General features: G+C 51.7%; 1 protein-coding gene across 17 annotated transcripts in view; it reads left to right on the plus strand.

Annotated features, from left to right (window-relative positions):
- Positions 1-20857, plus strand: part of MICAL2 (microtubule associated monooxygenase, calponin and LIM domain containing 2) — a 217109-nt gene that overhangs the window by 96736 nt on the left and 99516 nt on the right. For all 17 annotated transcript variants that reach the window (XM_045557535.1, XM_045557534.1, XM_045557547.1 and 14 more), the window contains 8 exons: positions 2713-2813; positions 6987-7244; positions 8728-8843; positions 9697-9823; positions 10410-10500; positions 11653-11800; positions 12833-13032; positions 13319-13425. In XM_045557535.1, coding sequence (XP_045413491.1) covers positions 2713-2813; positions 6987-7244; positions 8728-8843; positions 9697-9823; positions 10410-10500; positions 11653-11800; positions 12833-13032; positions 13319-13425 — 1148 coding nt within the window. The remainder of the gene's footprint in view (positions 1-2712; positions 2814-6986; positions 7245-8727; positions 8844-9696; positions 9824-10409; positions 10501-11652; positions 11801-12832; positions 13033-13318; positions 13426-20857) is intronic.

Here is a 20857-nt window from a genome sequence, read left to right on the forward strand (position 1 = left end):
CTGACGTGCACAGCAGGGCGTGGTGGCTTTCCGGGCTCTTGGAACTGGAGACGCTCACTCTGACGGGGAGGAGGCAGAGACTTCTGAGGATAGGTGATGAGTGGGCAGGAGTCCCTCAGAGAGATTCTTGAGGGAAAGTTCTGGATGTTGCACATGAAAAGAGATACTAGAGTGAATAAATAAGAATTTATTTGGCTGTAGACATTTTCTAAGTGCTCACTATATGCCCATTCTCAGTATTGTGGGGTAGCAAGTGGAGGTTGGCTTGATCCCTCCCAAAGCAGCTCCCTGTCCAGCGAGGGAGACCCGCGTGAACCACCTTCAGGCAGGAGATTAACACCATGTCCCAGGTCAGTGTGATGCTCGGGGACCATGCCGAGTGGGGAGCCAGCACCTGCAGGCGGGACCTGAAGAAGCCCCGGGGCTTTCGTGCAGCGCAGCAGCTGCACTTCTTCATGAAGGACGCCCAGGGCCACTCTGTGAACATGACACTTACTGCCATCAGTTGTCACCCAGCCGTGGGCCTAGCGGATAGAAGGTTTTGATTCATTCACTCCACAAATATTTATTGAATGCCTACTCTATGCCAGGGCCTGAGATAGAGCAGTGAGCGGAACAAAACTCCCTCTGTCCTGGAGCTTCTATTATCCTACAGGGGTAGACAGTAAACAAACAAGCCACACATCAGATGGTGACAGGAGGGCAGAGAAAAACAGAACGGGGTGAGGGGAGGGAGAGGGATGAATTGCCTGTTCCCAATTAAGTCAATTCCGGAGTCTTTCTTTTCTTTTTAACTGATTAAAAATATATCCTTCTTTTTGAAAAGGCAGTGTAACAACAGTGTTAAGTAGAATCTTTGCACTGAAAATAAACGACCCATGATCTGACCACCTAGCACAGGAATAGTCTTCGTGGTCGTCAGCTCCTTTTCTGCGATCTGCCACCTGTGAGCTTGCTTTTCACGTGGCTCTAGCACTAACCATGGTGTCCCTGCTCTTTGTCGCTCTGTTGTTCTCAACACGGTCCTTCTGACGGTCGATGTTAGGGGCTGCAGCATGTCTCACCAAGTACAGATATTGTCACCGCCTAAGCATTTGAACCAGAGATGGGCAAACTGTGGGCACAGTTTTTGTATCGCCTTTGGGCTAAGAATGGTTTTATATTTTTAAAGGGCTAAAGAAAAAAAATCAAAAGAATAACATTTTGTGACACATGAAAATTATATAAAATTCAAATTTCAATGTGCAAAATGAAGGTTGGTTGTTACACAGCCACGCCCATTTCTGTACGTTGTTGCCTCTGGCTGCCCCCACCTCGAGTGGCCGTGACAAGAGACCGTATGGCCACAAAGCCAAAGATAGATATTGACTATCCGGCCCTTTACAGAAACATTTGCTCACCTCTGATTCAGGCCTTCCGGTTATTTACTGTTACAGATAAAGCTGCTTCTGTGGAATTCTTTCTTTAAGATCATTTTCTAGAAGGGGGACTCGTTGGCGAGTGAGACTGTGACTGTTGCTAGTCACAGCAATGTGTGCCCATCATGTGGCCCTCTGGGTTTGTCTCACCACAGTTGCATTATTTTTTTTTTTAAGTTTTAATATTTGCTTCCAGCATGTAATGTCCTTCTGAATGATTTAAGAATTCTCCAGCCCTCCCTTCCCTTCAAAATCCAAGAACATAAATACTTACACCCCCAAATATAAATGATGACAGGACATGGAGTATGTTTTCCCACGTTTCAATGAGCTTCCTTTAAACTCTGCCGTGGCTGTCACCTTCAGCCATTGTTTCCCCATGGTGCCCCGCACAGCAACAGCTGTGAATTTCCTCTGACTCTCCGGGGGGCCTCTGCACTGATGGCTGTTTCCTATTTAACAGTAATAAAGCTATTGCTATGGTTACCCAGCACGCCTTGTGTTGCATGCCTATGTCACCCCACCCTGTGTCTGTTCCTTTCTCTCCCTTCAAATAAGCTAAGGCAGTCATTCTCAAACTGGAACACGGCTCAGACCGCCTAGAGAGCTTGTTAAAACACAGAATTCTGGCTCTGTCTCCAGGGTTTTGATTCCGTAGGTCTGGGCTGGGGCCTTGATGATTTGCGTTTCCATTAAGTTCTCAGTTGATGCTGCTGCTGCTGCCCAGGGACCTCCCTTTGAGATCCAGGGAGCTGAGCTCTCATCTCATGGCTTGGTTTTCAATGCAGAAACCTAGTTTATAAAATGTTTTGCAATTGGTGGAAACCTGAGTTGTTCCTACCACTGCACCTGGGTTTTCACATGTGAACAGGGAAATGGTAGAAACATACTTTAGCATGGTCTTTGGAGAATTCCCACAGCTCCATGCAGCTGTGGCCACACGGAGGGCACAATGGACAGGACTTGGAGGCAGATCCCGGCTGCGTCGTTGCTTAGATGCCATGGCCATGGCCGGCGCTTGGCCTTTCTACAACAGCCACCCAGCTCTAACTTAGAGTGCTGGTCTGCAACCCCTATGCACATTGTGAGTGGGACTGTAAAAGCTAGCTACTTTGACTTGGGTAAATTCTGGCACTCTATTTTACCCTTTCTAGCCTTGTATGTCTCAAAAACTTGTCTAACATGAATATGCTGCAGATAAATGATGACACCTGGAATGAGGCAAAGTACAGTTCCTGGCGCACATTTGGCGTGAGGAAGAAATACTGAGTCTACGAACGCTTCTTTTTTTCAGGGATTGATCTAGAGAACATTGTTTACTACAAGGACTGCACCCACTATTTTGTCATGACAGCCAAGAAGCAGAGCCTGCTCGACAAAGGTGTCATCATTAATGTAGGTACCTCTTGGCTGTGATTTCCCAACCATCTCTCCCTTTGTGACCTGGGCTGGCAGCATGGGCAGGTGTGGGAGCAGATGTCCTCCTGCCAGAAACTGAGCAAGGGGAGGAGAGGGAAGGACCGCCTGCCTACCACCATCCCTTCCCTCGGTGTTGCTGGAGTGTTGGATGAAGACCCCAGGCTGATACATGTAGAGATGTCTCTGCAGAGGGTGTGTGGTGCTGTTAAATGTCAGCTGAGCTTTCCCTGCCCAAGACTCATTCAGCCCTGCCCCTTTCTGGGAGGTCACCTGGCATTTGGAGGCAGATGGGGGCTCCTTGTGCTAGTGGCACATAGAGATGGTTTTGCTTGTGAATTTCACCCTATGAACCTTTGTCATGGCATCGGGGGAAGCTCACTATTTGTTCAGTCAAAAAGATGCAAGCTGCATCTTGGCTGCACCATGTACTAACTCAGATCGTGGACAAAGTGAGCCTCAGTCTTGTCATCTACAAAATAGGAGTGATAGTTTATGTCTGAAAGTTTATGCTCCTTGAAGGAGCAAATAAACACACACACAGCACCTAGCACAGTGCTGCGCATGGCGGGTTGGTAGATCCCTCTGTAACTTCTTAGCCTTGTTTGGATACCAACTTTTTGTCCTGCTGGCCTCCTGGCTACTGCTCTGTGGCTTTGCCTCTTCCTGCTTCAACACAGAGAAGGTTGGAAGGAAGAAACACAGAGTGGTGGTCCCTGGCTGGAAGCTTCTGTGGTCAGCTTTTCAGCCCTTCCAGAGCCCCTGTCATTGTCGCTGCTGCTGCATCCTCCAGATAAGGATCGTGCAGCCCAGGGTCAGCCTGCTCTCGAGGTGTCAGTCTGGAGCGCGGGCAGCGTGGTACCCATTCATCACTGCCTGTCAGAGAAGAATGTGTCTATCTTCTCGCCTGCTGGTGCTGGCAGCCGGCCGGGCGGCATTAGTAACCCAGCCCTCCCCTGGGCCTCCTCCACCTCAGCCCAGGCCTTCGCTGAGAGCCTGCCTTGTGGGCAGAGGCTGTGGGCGTAGGCCGGGCGGAGCTGGCTGGGCCCCCAGCAGATGGGTGGGCGGTGGGCTTCAGCACATGGCGCCCGATGCTGACTGGTCAGTCTAGGGGAGGCGGCTCCCCTTCTTCCCCTTGCCCCACAGGCATCCCTCCAGAATTCACCTCCTCAGTCCGGAGCCGACTGTGTCAGAGAGCGAAGGGTCATCCGGGGTGTAGGGGCAGTGGGCCCTTGGCGGAGGCGGGGCTGGGCAGGCAGGTGAAGTTTGCCCAGTTTCATGTTTCACTGGCTGAGCTCTCCAGCCTCCTGGGATGGGAAGGTGACCTTCAGCCATCTCAGGGCATTTGCCCAGGCAGTGACACATTCTCATGGACACTCGATTGCTTGGCAGTTGGCAGAGCCCCTCCAGGCCCCATGTGTCCTCACCAAGCCCTTTCCTTCTCCCTCAGAGGACTCCGGGGCACCTCCTGAGCTGGTGCTGAGGGGCCTCAAGGTACTAAGCGGGAGCTCTCTTCTAGAAATTGAAGGCCTTAGGCTGGACATGGGAGAATTGGATGCCCATTTGGTCCAGGAGCTGTGGCCTGAGCCTCCAGGTTTCCACCCACACTCTGTAGCACTTGCCTGGCCCGTGAGCCACTTAAATTTACATTCTCCTGTTGCTCCCCAAGGAGTGGCAGGTCCTCTCTGTTTTCCTCTCCTTGTGTGGGTCAGCATCTTCCTACAGACAAACAGAAGGTGCTGAGTAAATGTTTGTTGAATGACTGACTGACCTCTGAACACGAAGTTTCCCTTTCCTGCTTCCCCATCGATTCCAGCTGTTCTCTGGGCTCATTCCCATGGCCACTGAATGGAGTGAAGTTTCTTCTCCAGAAACCATGCCTGTGGTCTCCCAGCTGTGTCCATCTTTCTGTTCCTCCCTGGGAGGATGTCCCATCCCAGAAACTCCCTGGGGCCCTGCCTCTGCTGGCCACTCATGCATGGGCTGGGATTCCCGGGCCGGCAGGCCTGCTGTCGGCACTGTGGGGGGAGCTTGGCTGCTGGGTGAGGCATGATGCGGGTGCGCAACAGGCAGCCTCCTGTTGCTGATCCCCCCACCCCTGCATGGAGCATGTGGGTATCACCTGACCTCCCCTGCCAGCCTCCAGCCTCTTCCCAGCTCAACACCTGGGAAGGCTGCTCTTCTTATGGGCCCTACCCTCTGCTCATGTTCCCTGCTTCCCTCCGCACTGCCCCACCTCTCTGTCCAGGACCCAAGCTCCCCAAGTTCCACGGGCCTGTGGCGAGTGGGCCCAGGTGCACCCCCATGTCTCCTTCATCTTAATGCAGGATGACGTCCCTGGGCCTGCCCAATTCACTTAGAACCTGTTTCCTGTCCCTTTCCCCCACTTTTGTCCTGTCATCCTGTTCTCACCTCCTCCTGAAGTTCTGCTCCTCCTGCCCTCCACCACTCATCTGGGACCCTCCGGCCCCTCACAGGCCTTGCTGCAGCTGCGGCCAGGTGGGCTGTCATCCAGGCCTGGCCCAGAGGCCTGCTCCCTCAGCCGTCCCCACACTGCTGCACGGGCGTCCACACCAGGCAGTTTAATGTCACCCACACCCCCTCAGGGCTGTTGCTTTGAGGAGGGGTGTGTTTGAGACCTCACCATTCACTCATCCCCATCTCTCTGCACACCTTCAGGGAGGGACGGGATCCACGGCTGTAGCAAGGGGGATAGGAAAGACCACCAGGTAACAGGACCTCGTCCTGGACACCAGGACCTGACAAAGGGCTCTCGGGCCAATGCTGGGCACACTTCGCGGCATGTGGTTTGGATGTAGACATTTTAGAATTTTCAGAACAGGGTATTTGAAGTCATGGTGATTCAGAAAATTGAGGCAGTAGGTCACTCTGGTTGTAGATGAAGCTGTGCCTTTTCAGACCTTTGTAGATGTGGTACCTTGGGTGGGTCTAGGGTGCACTTCAGCATATACTGTGTTTTGTGCCATCATGAACTGCTGGGGACGGGAATTCACATGCATTGAGCACTTCCCAGGTGCCAGGCGTGGGGTTAGGGATTCCACATATGCAGTCTCCTTCAATCCTCACGTGGCTCTGTGAAATAGATTTTGTTATAACCATTTTACAAATGAGAAGATGAAGGCTCAGAAAAGTCAAACAACTTGCCCAAATCCATAGCTAGTAAACAGCAGAGGGGGACTCCTCTGACCTGTTGCTCTTGCTGACCCCAACATCTGTGCTCATCTTATACACTGGTCCTCCCTACCCCCAGGGCTCTGTGATTTTTGTGTCACCTTTGGGAAAGGTGGTGTTTTTAGTTTCTTTAGCCACACGGTGAGCAGCCTGGACTCTGGGGATACTGCAGCCTTTCTTACTTCCTTCAGTCCCTGACATCCTGCGGTTCATTGCCAGTATCCCTCCAGGATGGATATCCTCATTCTCTTAGTTCAGGATTCTCTACCCCCAGCAGGGAATTCTAACAATTAACACCAAGAGCAAAGCCAAGCCTTGAGCAGCCCTTGGGCTGTCAAGAAAAAGAGTAACTCATTCTGGAGAGAAAATCTGAGAGTTATGCCGAGTATCAGCTTTATTCCTGGTCTTGTTTGACCACTAAACACAGCATATCTGCACCGTGTTAGCTTAGCTCAATTCATTATAAAGTCACACTTACTGATTTGCTCTTGGTCTTTTAACTGTATTGGAAGTTATGGTGAGAACCAGCCACATGAAATGCGCTTGTCGCTTGCTCCAAGACCGTTATCAAGTCCGCTGTTCATTACAACTCTCAGGGTTCTCTGTTGAAATTCCTACATGAGACAGATCTTTTAGAATTTAGTGCCAGGAAAAAATTGCCTCCCCAGAGGAATTTCTATGCTTCCTTCTTTCTGATAAGGAAAGCCCTGTAACATATCACATTTCCCTTTTGCCCTGGATACCGGGAAGCTCAGTGCCAAAGTTGGTGCTTAATCACAATCATGTTAACCCTCACAGCTGGCTCATTTATTTCCTCTTTATTCCCTTGGCCCTGATTTTCTATTTTTTGTTTTGATTAGCTTCACTGTAGAGACCCACCCCAAGTCCTTTTGCAGAGTGGGTATGCAGGCTAGCCCTGCAGAGGGGCAGGTTACTGAACTGTGGTTTGATGCCCCCCAGGACTACATCGACACAGAGATGCTGCTGTGTGCGGAGAACGTGAACCAAGACAACCTGCTCTCCTATGCCCGGGAAGCTGCAGACTTTGCCACTAACTACCAGCTGCCATCCTTAGACTTTGCCATGAACCACTACGGGCAGCCTGACGTGGCCATGTTTGACTTCACCTCCATGTACGCCTCGGAGAATGCAGCCCTGGTGCGGGAGCGGCAGGCACACCGGCTGCTTGTGGCCCTCGTGGGTGACAGCTTGCTCGAGGTACCGCCTGCATTCAGAGCCCCCTCATTCCTGCAATGAGACAGAGCCTGCATTTATATTCTGGCAGGCAGCATCTGCTGTCACGCCGTGGGGGAAGGACAGGCTCTCAGCCAGTTGGCAGGACTCTGCCAAGCCCGTCCTGGCCTCGGAGCCTGCCCTGCTAAATTCGGAGGAGCCTGTTTTGCCTGTGTGTAGGTGGGAGAGCTCTCTCTTCCATCCCTGGGTTCTTCCGTGCTGACTTCCTGGTTGAAGTTCAAAATCGGGCAGCCCTGGTCTAGACCACATGGACTGTCCTTCTCAGAGCATGCAGACCCTCAGCTGGGCCAAGACTCCTTTCTCATGTGGGTGGCCCTTTATGGTCTTTTGACAGGAAAATCAGATAGGATGCAAGAGGGGTGTGTGGGCTCCAAAGTCCAGAAAAGCTGTAAGTACGAGGACACTTAGATTAAATAAATGTTTTCAGAAGGGATACATTTTTATCTTTAATGCAAGCATTGATCAAAAAATGTTTATGTATTTATCCCAAGTTATGAGTTGAATTCCAAACCACACTTTTGGCGCTCCTGGGAGAGGTTAGTTATCACTTAGCATTGAATTAGCCCTTGGGCGCTACTGGGCAAGGACCACTGTGCATGGACTTGAACTGCAATTCCTTGGTGAGCATTCAGCACCCACTCTGCTTCTGGTCCAGCCTCCCTTCCCAGTGTGACTTCTCTCTACATTCCCCCCATGCTCGGTGCTGCACCCCAACCAGGGGGCTGTTCTCCCTACAGGCTCCAGTATTTTCCAGCTACCATGCCTTTGCCCACACTGTTCCCTAGTGGGTCAAAGGCAGAATCCTATCCATTCTTTAAGATTGGTTTAATGCTGCTCTTTTTTTTTTTTTTCCTTGAGACACAGTCTCTCTCTGTTGCCCAGCCTGGAGGGCAGTGGTACCATCATAGCTCACTGCAACCTCAAACTCCTGGGCTCAAGTGATCCTCCTGCCTCAGCCTCCCCAGTAGCTGGAAGTACAGGCATGCACCACCATACCCAGCTAATTTTTCTATTTTTTGTAGAGACAGGGATCTCACTGTGTTGCTCAGGCTGGTCTTAAACTCCTAGTCTCAAGTGATCTCCCCATCTCAGCCTCCCAAAGCGCTGGGATCACAGGCATAAGCCACTGCACGTGACCAATGCCACTCTTTTATGAAGCACACTCTGACTTCCATCTCCCTCTCCCAGGGTGGGAGTTGCCTCACCTTTTTTGAGCCCTAAAGCAGTTTTGCTGTACCTATGTCATAGTACCCTTTGCATTTGACTTTGTGCTACAGTTATTTGAGCTTGTGGTAAATCCTTGTAGGTATCAGGGTCCCCGCCCTGTCACCTCTCTATTCTTCCAGTGCCTTGTACAAGCCTGGCCATCAATGTGTGCTGGATACAACGGGACCGTAGACTGGGAGATCATAGAATCAGCCAGAGTTTTGCGCATTTTCTTTTGCAGCCATTTTGGCCCATGGGCACAGGCTGTGCCCGTGGCTTCCTGGCAGCCTTTGACACGGCGTGGATGGTGAAGAGCTGGAACCAGGGCACCCCTCCCCTGGAGCTGCTGGCCGAAAGGTGAGTTCTGCCAGCAGGGCTCCTAGCTGGGGGCAGGGCCATGTCAAAGGCGCAGGCAGGAGAAGGGACAAGATCACCTGTCAGGTGACCAGATGACTCTTAGGTGTTGCTGGAGCCTCTACACCCCCTGAATCTGCCTTCCCACATGTGGCCTGATTTAATCAATGGGGTCTCCAAGGACGCTTTCTTCATCAGCCTACCTCCTTCAGTGCCTCTCTCTGGTGGTCAGGACCTCAGGCCCTGGATGCCAAAGAGAAGTCTTCATCTGGGGTGGCCCTAGAGCCGGGGTTCCCCAATATTACTCACTCACCCAAGAGCCAGAGTTTTAAGGGAGTCTTCCAAGGCGGTGCTGAGTGTCCCGCCCTGGTTGGGTTTTCTGGCCTCCCAGGCCCGTCCCACTGCTGAGATTCTGGGCTTCCTCCCAGATCCCTGCCGCTGGCCACGTGGCCGTGTGGCTGTGACAGCTGTAGACACTGGAAGTCAGGACTGGCGGGTCAGGGCAGACCTCTGACAGTCTTGGGTGTGGAGGCCTGTGGTCATGGGGAGAGGCTGCAGGAGGCAGCGTGGCTCAGTGTGGTTACAGCAGAACCACAGGTCACTGTGCCACCAGCCCTGCACCCCTGCTTCTGCCCGGGGGAGGAGGCCGGCATCCCTGCCTCTCAGACACCCCTCTTCTCTCAGCCCCTTTGACTGTTCCCCAACTTGGCAGATCTCAAGAACCACGAGCGTCGGGTATTTCAGGGAAGGGTGATACAAACACGTCCAAGAAGCCCTTGAAAGAGGGGAATGGTGGGGGTGGTGGGCAGAGGCCTGAGACGGCAAGGCCTGACCTCTGGGCTCTGCCTCCCTCCAGAGAAAGTCTTTACCGGCTGTTACCTCAAACAACCCCCGAGAACATCAACAAGAACTTTGAGCAGTACACGCTGGACCCAGGGACGCGCTACCCAAACCTCAACTCAAACTGTGTCAGGCCCCACCAGGCAAGTCTGCCCCGGGGCCCTCGCTGGGTCACTCTGCACTGGGTGGTGGGAAGGGGATCACATAAACTCCAGCTTATTCCCGGGAGCCAGGGCAGGACCAGTTTCTCTCCCCAGTAGAGTCAGCATTCTTTGTAGCCCACAGGAGAGAACTAGAACTCCTGGGGATAAATTAATATATGCATCTGTGCATATATTTACATATATTAATATTAACTTGTCACTATGCATATGTGTTGCTGATCACACTTTTCTCAAATCATCTACTCAGACAAGCATCCTCCCTCCTCACCACCATGGTCCTTCAGACCTTTTTTCTCCCACTGACTTGGCGCCACCAAACCCCCGACCTCATTGGTCAATGGCGTAGAGAAAGATGTGAATTTTTTAATTTAGCCAATTACATACACGCAAACTAGCCACACGCATGCACACTTAGTTCCCCACGTTTGGGTGGGTGATTGAGGTCCCTTGGTCTGTGACTCGTGCCCTCCACCGAGGGAGAAGGGGGGCAGGCACTGAGTTTGGAGGCCCTGAGACGAGGATTTGGGGGGGCTGGTAGGCAAGCGCATGTCTCTCTTGCTTGTAGGTGAAGCACTTGTACATCACGAAGGAGCTGGACCGCTACCCCCTCGAGAGACTGGGCTCAGTGAGGAGGTCCGCCAGCCTCTCCAGGAGGGGTAAGGCCCTGGCCGGACAGCCGGGAGGGGCTTTGCAGGGAGGAGGCCTCCCCGGCGGCTGTCGTGACACAGGCTCTGCAGCCAGCCCGGCTTGTTACCTGTGTGACCTTAGGCAGGCACCTTTCCTCTCTGAACTCTGGTTTCCTTATCTTTGAGACCAAGGAAACATCTGCCTATGGATCATTGTGAGGACTGAAGGAGTTAATACATGTTGAGAGCTTAGCACAGCAAATGCAAACCGTGAAATACTTCAGTAGGGCTTGCTTTTATCTTGCTGTTGTTTCTAGCATAGGGGTCTTGTCTCCCCAACTGGATAGCAAGCTTGATGGGTGTCACCCTTTTCCTGACCTTGCTGGGCACAAGGCCATTGCTCCACGGCCAGGGGAGGGGCTGACTGGATGAGTAACTGCCTCCCACCCCCCTGCACCCAGCTCGGCTAGGGCACTGCTCTGCCCAGAGACCTCCCGGCTCCCTGCGCCTGTCCAGACCTGGTGTCCTCTCCCTCCCTAGGCTCACTCAGCCCTATTCCTCCCTTCCCTCCACGCTCCACATGCCCTGCTGCTATAATAAACCATCTCACCACCACACAGACATGGCAGGCTTTTCTAGATTCTTTGCCACTGCACAGTCCTTTCTGTCTTCCTGGAATGCCTTCTCCTGTGATGAATTCCTAGACACTCTTCAAGGACCAGCTCAAATGCACCTCCCCCATGGCACTTTCTTTGGAGAGTGCCCGCCTCCATGCCCCCAGGGCTGCAGACTCGGGCAAAGGGGGCTTCCATACCCCATGGCACCCTGTTTCTCCCTCTGTTGCAGCACCATGTCATCGTCACCCCCCAGCTCCCGAGTCTGACTTCCTCACTAGATGAGCGTGTTGCTGGCAGGGTCTGTGCTCCTAGCGTCTCACCCGGGGCCTGGCCACAGTGGTCGTGGGGACCATGCTGCAGGAGCATGTGTTTCCCGTCCCAGCATCCTGCCCTCCTGACACCCTCTTGACTGGGCCTCCAGGCAGCAGCATTCAGGGGGCTGCACCCATGCCAATGGCCCCTGCCCTGGCCCCTTGCCTGCTGCCACTCCTCCTGGTCCCCAGCCATGGTGGCAGTGGGAGGGGATCCCCTCAGAGCCTCACTGCCTGTGCCTCCCTTCCTGCAGAGTCAGAGATCCGGCCCAGCAAGCTCTTAACCTGGTGCCAGCAGCAGACCGAGGGCTACCAGCACGTCAACGTCACCGATCTGACCACATCCTGGCGCAGCGGCCTGGCCCTGTGCGCCATCATCCACCACTTCCGGCCTGAGCTGATGTGAGTCTGGGGCCCGCTGGACCCTGAGATGACAGACACCAAGGCTGCTCTGCTGGTGCAGAGTCTTCACTGCTGGTTCAGTGTTGCTCTTGGCATTTTGATTTCAGTTCTTCTTAGATTCGTTCTTTTCCCTTTGTACTGATGCCTCTGTCAGCGATGCGTTTGATCTGCGTTCCTCACATGTGAGGATGAAAATTGGCTCAGGCTTACTATTGCACTCTCCAGTCCCTCTGGTTGCCACACTTTGGAAATTGGAGCGTTTGCGCTTTGTAACTCTGCCCTCGAGAGAGGAATTATGTGTGGGCAAGACCTAATTCTGGGGTCTTGTTTGAGGATTTTGCAGAATTAGGTTTGAGACCCAGATCCATAAGCTGTGTGGCCTTGGGCAAGCCACTTACCTTCTCTGAGTTTTGGACTCTTCATCTACAGATTGGGAAGTACAGCAAGGCCATTAGGAAGATCAGACTATGTTAGGAAACACATTGTGATATCCAAAGCATGACACGTTTGTATTTAAATCAGTAGCAGTACAGCCTCACACCTATGTGCAAATCTACCAAAAAGACTGAGAGGAAGCTTCCCAAAGGGTTAGCAATTTGTACTTTTAGCAAGTGAGGTTGCTTTGAGAAAGGGATGGGACTCTCACTTTTTGCTTTATATGATATGTATAACTTGATTTTTTTAAAACAAGATGCCCATATTACTTTCGTAATGAAAAAGGAAAAATATAAGGGAAATACTTAAAGTAGCTCATAAATTTTCCAAAGAGATTTAAATTAACTTCTGATGGTTTTTGCCCAGGCAGCAGTGACATTATCATGGCCCAAGCCTGATTTGGTCCCTCTCTCAGTGGGAAGGATGGGATTAGCACCTTCTGGGGTGGTGGGGTGAGAACTGGGGCAGGGGCTGGGGTCGCTGCTCCTTTGCCCCCCATCCCTGCTGACACCTGACAGAGTGTCACTCCATAGTGCTCAGCTCATCCTACCTCTGCCTCTTCTCCCTGAATTTCTCTACTTTGTTTTGATTTTCTAGCAACTTTGACTCTTTGAATGAAGATGACGCTGTGGAGAACAACCAGCTGGCATTTGATGTGGCGGAGCGTGAGTTTGGGATCCCTCCGGTGACCACGGGCAAAGAGATGGCCTCAGCACAGGAGCCAGACAAGCTCAGCATGGTCATGTACCTCTCCAAGTTCTACGAGCTCTTCCGGGGCGCGCCGCTGAGGCCCATGGGTAAGGACCTGCGTGGGGGCTCTGCTCAGCCCCCTGAGCCATCTCTGTCCTCGCGCCCGAACCCAGCTACTGTCCTCTGTTCCGGGGCCGGCCGGTGCCTTCCCTTTGTGAGATTGAACAGGGGTGCAGACCCTGTGTGTTTGAGTGCATCTGTATGACACTTATATCTTTAGTTTGGAGTGAGGGAATTATTTTAGAGGAAACTTGTTATAAGCACACCCCCTGGTTACAGCAATTCCCCTGGGCCCAGGATCTAAATCTTAGTCGTGTTGTTACTTCCCAACAGATTCTTGGCGCAAAAATTACCGAGACAATGCTGACCTTGGCTTGGCCAAATCATCCATTTCTAATAACTATCTCAACCTCACATTTCCAAGGAAGAGGACTCCACGAGTAAGTTCCAGCCTGGTTTTTGTTTTATTTCTCATTGCACGTCCATGGGGTCTGAGCAACGGAGCGTTTCACGTTCTCAGTCTGTTTGTGCTGGTGAGTTACACAGATCGAGTGCTCGCCAAAGATGTGCGTGAAACTCGGTGTAGTCACCGAGTGTTTTTGGAAGTTCTCCCTGGCACCGTGAAGCTGGTTTCACTGATGTGGAAGTGGTGACAGGAGGGGCACGGTAGGGAGCAGAGAGGACACGCTGGCAAATATTTTTAAAAGTAAATCAGAATAGCTCTGCCTCCTGAGGGACGGGAACGAGATGATTTCTCACTTTGCTGAGCGGTTTAGATCAGGAACACGATGGCCATCGTTTGGTGGCAGAAGCGTGTGGTAGTGGTGCCACGTTTACCCATCTGCTCCATTAATTTCTACCTCTTCATTCATTCAACAAATGTTGGTTGGGCTCTACTATATGCCAACTTTAGGGCTATAGTTTTATTTGTTTTTGATGAGGGAGGCAAATATGCAGAAGTAAATAATAAATGGACCTTGGCTTTCAGGAGCTTAGAGCCTAATAAAAAGGTTCCCGAACTTTCTCAACTTGTGGTACCCTTAGTGTCTCTGTAATTTTGTTCACAAAAATTACAAAGGGAATATATAACTTTTCCATTTATTAAGTAGCTAAGTCCAAATAACTTAATAGGAATATTTTTCAAGGTGTCTGATAGACATCATGTGTTTTCCTAGAAAATTTAAAATATCCTGTGGCTCCTCTGTGAGTTCACCATGGTGCCACAAGGTGCCTTGGTACACAGTTTGGGAATCACCCAAGGGCCAGAGCCTTGGGGAACAAGAGAATTTGAGGGGCTGGCAGGGGCAGAGCAGCCAGGAAAGAAGAGGGGGAAGGCGCAGTCGGAGAGGCGGAGGGGTGTCAGAAAGCCCGGGGAGCCGAGTGGGTGTATAGGGTGGGCCCAGGAGACAGTGCCAGCATGCACGGGGTGGGGCAGCCAGGGCGAGGGCTGAGGAAAGGCTGCAGGATGTGGATGAGCCGGGGCAGAAGCAAATGTCAGTGTTCTGGGGCTGGCGTGGGGGTTTCTGGGTGGTCCATGGGAGCAGAGGAGAGAAGATGGGTCAAGGAGAACGGGGCCAGGGTGAGGCCACTGGCAGGAGCAGGGCTGGCTCTGGGCAGGGCAGTTGTGAGTACCAGCCCAGAGCTCTCCTTCCCTCTGCAGGACGGCAGGGCATCTCCACTGACTGGCTGGAGGCCCCTAGCAAGTCTCTGAGTCTCTTTAGGGCTGACAGTCTCTCCAACCCTGGCTTCTGCTGCCTGGTGCTGCCAGCCCCTCCGCCCAGGGTGGGGTGGGGCCGCCCGGCCTCCTTTCTTTTCCTGGGCTGTGTGAGCAGTGATCACTTTTTCCACTGGGTCTGCACTCCCTGCTCCCCGGAATGCTGCCGTGGCTGTTTTGCTGACTCCGGGAGCAGGATACTCCAAGCCTCTGCCCCTCCCTGGCTCTGGGAGGGATGGGCTGGCGAGGCCAGGCCGGGCGAGGAAGGCGTGCACCAGAGCGGCCGGAATGATCAGCTGCTCCCGGCCGCTCTCCCCTCTGCCTCCCGAGCTGCCCCTACTAGAGGCTCTACGTGAGGACTACGCTGCCCAGCCTGTCCCACTGCACGACAGTGCTGTCCTCTGGAGACCGGTGGTCACCTTGCTTGACCCCTAGCCCAGCCGTTTTTCTTCTGAAGCCCAGGGACCCCTGTGCAGCCTTTCTGGAAGCTGTCTGAGCCAGACATTTGCCACCTTTTCCATTCAGCCTGTCTCTCTCGCCACTCAGCCCACAGAGGGAGCTGCAGAGGGATGGGTCAACCTTTCACTCACCACACCTCTGTTTACAGAGTGACCCAACTGAAGCAGCCCAGCTGGCGCTGGCGCTGGCTCAGGAGATAGGCAGGGTCAAAAGTCGGGAGTGAGCAAGGCCAGCCAGGCCCTCTGAGGCCTGCTAGGAAATGCCTGGGGAGTGGGAGGGCACTGCCCGGCCCAGCCCTGGCCCATTTGGAACCAAGTCCAGCCTCCTCCAAGGTGTGTCCCTGGGCTGCCATTTTGAGGGGGTTAAGGCCCATGGCTCTGATCCCTTCCACAGCCTCACTTTAGATGAGTTAATGTCTGAACTTTGCCCCCACTCTTTGGATAGGGAGACAGATTTGGTCATTGAGCTAAGTGCCTGGCATGGGCATTATTTGTCCTTCTCTCCTCAAAACAAGTATTTCCTCTGAGTGAGTAGGTGGGTTAGTAAGGCCATGGGAGTCACACTCTGCCTTGGTCATCACTGCAGTTCCCCAGCACATTGGCCACCACCCGATGGTAGCACAGTGATCAGGCCACATAGAAAGTACCTTCTCCCTATCCTACCATAGCTCAGCATCTTGTATCAGGATACTTTGCTGGTTTGGGGAAACTATTTGCAGTGCCCTTTGGCCTTGATATTTCCCACAAGCAAAGAGCACTGAGTCCACCCCAGTCAGGTCCTGCATAGACACAGAGGATGTCTGCGCACAAGACTCTGAAATCTGCACACACAACCATGTCTGTACATAGAGGCTCCATGACAGTTACACCAAGAAGATATCAACACAGGTAGACACACAACCCTCAATGCCCTTGCTCAGGTGCCGTTATGGAATGAAGACACAGGGTAGACCATGCTCTAGAATTCTATACCATACCCCCACACACACACAATATCTGTATGCAACATATAGATGCATCTGTGTTTGACCTTCCTCTCCACCCTTTCCTAGGGTCCTCTCCAACTTCCAGAGGCACATCTGAATGTGGGAATTGAGCAGCACACACATTTGTTTACAATGTGGCTTCTTCATCTGAAGAGGACTCATTGGCTCTCTGCTGGGCCAGGCTTAAGAATGTCTCTCCCTCCTGGTTTTCACTGTTGGTGTTAAATTCTTCTCCCCTCCCCAATCTTATCTTTCTGACAACATCCAAATCCCAGCAAGATTTATCAACTTCATGCAAAATTAAAGACTTTTTCCCCCATCAAGGATCTTGTTTACTTTAAGAGAGAGTAACTTTCCCAGCCCACCATGATTGGGTGGATTAGCTCTGAAGACTGGGCAGCTACGCCTGGGAAAAGGAGAAGAGTTTAGGGATCTTTTCCTCCTAAAAGGCCCTGGGTCGGCTTCTGCAGATCTGTCTGTGATGCTGGTCAGCATCTAAAATCCTCAAGGCATGAGACAATTCCTAGGGCTCCAGGGCTTTTGTCACCACGCATGCAGGTAACACCTGAACACACATCCCTGGGCTCTGTGGTTCCCGTGTACGTGCACACATGCACACACACTCACATTCACAATACCTCTCTGTACTCTCCTAGACCTGCCACACCTGGGCGATACTTGTATTTATGGCCACTGCAGTCACTACACACGTTATATTACGTATATATGCAGGATACTTGATTTTGTCCCATTCTGAGCCCAGTCCTTGGGGGACAACACAAAAGTTGTCACTCATCCCTGGAAATCCTGTCCCAGAAGCCAGGCAGGTGGCCCCAGGCTATATCCTGTTTAGCCGGGTCCTCCTCCTCCAGCCTGGGTCCCTGGTGGAGTAGAACTCACAGAGCATGCGCACCTGGTCTCAGTGGCCCAGGTCCCCTCCCCAGCCCTCTTCTCCTTGACCCTCCCACACAAACACTTTCCAAAGAGCTGTAACTAGTTCCATAAGCAAGAAAACATTTCCTCTTTGTCTCAATAATTGGCTTTCTGTGCAGCATGCAACAGAGAGAAACCCCCCTTGTGGGTTCCGTACCAGAGCCAGGGGCATTATGTAAGAAAGTGCTTTTTCCGTCCAACCATTCATTCAACAACTGTTTCCCGGGCATTATTTTGCACTGACTTCTCTTCTCAGTGCTGGGAATTGAGCAGTGAACAAGACAAGCAGGGACCTGCCCAGGGAGCTGACCTTCTAGTGGAACTTACGAAGTTCTTCTCTCCGCTTCCCCAGCCTCTCTCACAGAACCACCCACCCAGCAGCCGAAGCTCCCCACTAGGCCTCTGGTTCTCACGTCAGAGCTGTGAAGAAGTCTTAGGAGAGTCGAGAGTGCTGGCTTCCAAGGCTGGGCAAGCACAGGGCCCTGGAGCAGCCCCTCCTAGCCCCTGTGGTTTGCGGGTCACTGCCAAGCTGCAATCTCTCCTTTGCTCCGTACAACCTCAGCCCGGGTTCAGAGCTGATTGACAGACTGAGAATGCAACTTGAAGCCAAGCAGGCAAACACGTATTTAGGCCTGGTGAGGATTGGACAAATATTCGAACCTCTCAGAAAGCTCTTCTGCTTGTCTGAAAAATGAGGGTAATGATGTATACATCATAGTGTTACTGCAAGGATGATGTGAGCAAGGACGTGCAGCAGGTCTGAGCAGGTGGACGGGGCTCGGTAAATGATAGTCCCCTTCCTTTAGGAACGCTGATTAAATGAAGATGCTTGTTTTCTGAAGGGATGAGTAAAACTCCTGGATTGAACACTTGGTTCTAGACGGCAACCGCAACCCATACAGCACTTTCCTGCGTGCAGAGTGCTGTCCTGTGTGTCTCATTGGCTCCTCATGTCACCTCTGGAGGAAGGCTGGGAACATATTCTCATGCCAAGTTTTAGATGAGAAAACTTGGACTTGGGGAGATTAAATTTTGATAAATCATGTAGGTGGAAAATGTCAAAGCTAGAACTAGAATTCAGACGTTTAAAATTCTGTTATTACCGCTAACCTCACTAATAGTGTCTGACACTTGTTCAGTAGTCCCCCCTTATCCACAGTTTCGGTTGCCTGTGATCAACCACAGTCCGAAAACATTAAATGGAAAATTCCAGAAATAAACAATTAATAAGTTTCAAATTGTGCACCATTCTGAGTGCCATGGTGAAATCTCACACCATCCCACTCTGTCCTGTTTGAGACATGAGTCATCCCTTTGCCCAGTGTATCCATGCTGTATACACTACCCACCCATTACTCACTTAATAGCCATCTCAGTTACTAGATCAGAAAACAAAGTACATATATATGTTTAGGGTTCGGTACTATCCACAGTTTCAGGCATCCACTGGGGGTCTTGGAACATATCCCCCAAGGATAAGGATGGACTGCTATATAGCACTTAATAGTTTAAGAAGTGTTTTACATCCATGATTTCATTATTCCTCACAACAGCTTATGAACTAGACAATATAAGATCCCTTCTTATAGGTAAGGAAACTAAACTCAGAGAAGTTGGATGATTTTCCTAAGGTCACACAGCTGGGAAGTAGTTAGTACCAGAACCCAAACCCATGATTCCTTGAAGGAAGAGCTCTCGTGCTAGTATCATGGGCCATCTTCCTAAATATCAGAGCCCCCGCCCAACTCAACCAGGCAATAGGCTGCAATGGCCAGTCTCTCTTCCTGTGACCCAGATCTAAATTTCTCCAGGGCTAGGCTGCACCAGCTAACTAAATATAAAGCTTGGTGGCTTTGAGCTAAAATCACATTAACTCAAGCAGTATGGGAACGTAGTTATCTCGTGCCCATCAAATAAATGATCAGACTGGCAGATACATGTCTTTGATTTTTTTTTAATGGGGAAGCCAATTAGTTTAATAAATGCCTTTGGGTATATAGACTCTTTCAAATCATTGGGAAATCATGGTAAGAAAGTATTCTTAGGGTGAAAGAGCTGGAAACATTAATAGGGAAGGAAAGCAAGTTATTTGTTTATTCTCCTCTCTCTGACTGGGCATGATAAGCATTTTCCTTCTCTTTGTACTTGCAATTGTTTGGAGAGTACAATAGGGTCCAAGGAGATGGGGGTACTGAGACAATTTTGGCTTCCAAATATAGATGTACAGGTTAGAAAATTAGATAAATCTTAAGGTTTGAATTTTGTTATCCTTTTTGTTTTAACCTAGATCTTAGTTGAGAATCAGTGCTTCAGTGATAAACCCGTAAGGAAAAGTGAAAACCATTTGGGCATGCGTGCTGCTACCCTTTCCATGTAGACTGCAGTTCACCATCCCATAGGTCGGGGCGGGTCGGAGGGACCGAGGTTGCCCCCATGCACTGGCTTTATTTCCCCCAAAGGACTGGATCCCCTTAGGAGCTGCCGGCTGGGCGCCCTCTCCCCAGGAACGCCTTTTACGGGCCCACGGAGCCCGCGGCTAACATGGCTGGTTTGGATCTATACAAGCTGCGATGGTGGATTGTTGGAACAGTCTCACCCTGGGCTGTCGAGTGCAATGGGAGAGTAACGTGTTGCTCTTTGGAGGAAAAGCCAAATCCTCATTTAAGATGCAAACAAACGAACAAACAACCCCCCCCCCCCCAGCAAACCCTCCTACTATGCAGGAAGTGTCTCCGCTGGGTAGGACGTTCTGTACTTTCACAGGCTGGGATCTCGGGGCCAGGGCAGCATTCACAGCCGAGGCGCTGAGGCCCAGACAGCCTGCGCCTCTGAGACCCAACATTGTTGCAAATAAGGTCATCTGTTTCTCTTGGTGTTTGCCCAAGCCTTGGGCTTAAAATCATTTCCATTCACAGAATACTGATTTATTAGAAGCTGAGGAAAATGTTGAGGGAGAAGGCAGGGCCCTTTGATCTGTTGTTTTGTGCCTCCTGGGTCAAATTTTTGAACAAATATGAATGACTAAATTGTGGTTGATCTTGTTTTTTACAAAACTGGTAAACATGGGGAGGGGCGGGGCGGCGAGGAGGGTGAGAGCCAGGGATGCGATGCTCTCTGCTGGAGGCAGGGGTGCGTGGTGGACTGGGTGCTGGGCGCCCATAGTCGTCCTTTCAGAGCAACCAAGAGCTGAAAGAATCCTGGGTAAATTAGGATTTATCAGGCGTATTGGGTTGTGTGCCTGGGTTTGAGGTGAGCGGGTGGCCGGCAGCCCTTGCCACTGTGTCCGCAGTGGTAGAAAGCCAGGATTTCATCTGGACCCGCCACGGAGGGCCCCTCTGAGGGTGTAGGAGGCTCCCTGCAGAAGGGGTACATAGTCGGTGAGGCACGGCTTATGGCTTCGTGGTCCTGAGGGCGCTGGCCCTTAGAGACGGCCCCGGAGGCTGGAATCTGGTGGAAAGGTCTAACCCCAGGAAGGGTGGGGGGCCTAGCCCAGTGTCAAGGATAGGCTTGCCCACAGGGCGCAGAGAAGGTGCTAGCTTCAGCCCCAGCCCAGCCCATAGCGTCAGCTCCACCTTGTAGTCCTGCTTCCTTGACCCTCAGGGACAAGCCTAACAACAGGAGCACCCTTGGTAGCCCTTGCAGGGGTGATACCATGGGCTTGGGTAGAGCAGGGATTTCGGATTTAAATGTCCAGATTCAGGCAGCAGAGAGTGGGCTGTGAGGGGTTGTCAGTGGGGCACCATGTTATCCAAACCAGGAGGCTTCTGAGATGGAAGCGGGT

The sequence above is a fragment of the Lemur catta genome, chromosome 7 (genome assembly GCF_020740605.2).
Source record: "Lemur catta isolate mLemCat1 chromosome 7, mLemCat1.pri, whole genome shotgun sequence".
NCBI classification, from domain to species: domain Eukaryota; kingdom Metazoa; phylum Chordata; class Mammalia; order Primates; family Lemuridae; genus Lemur; species Lemur catta.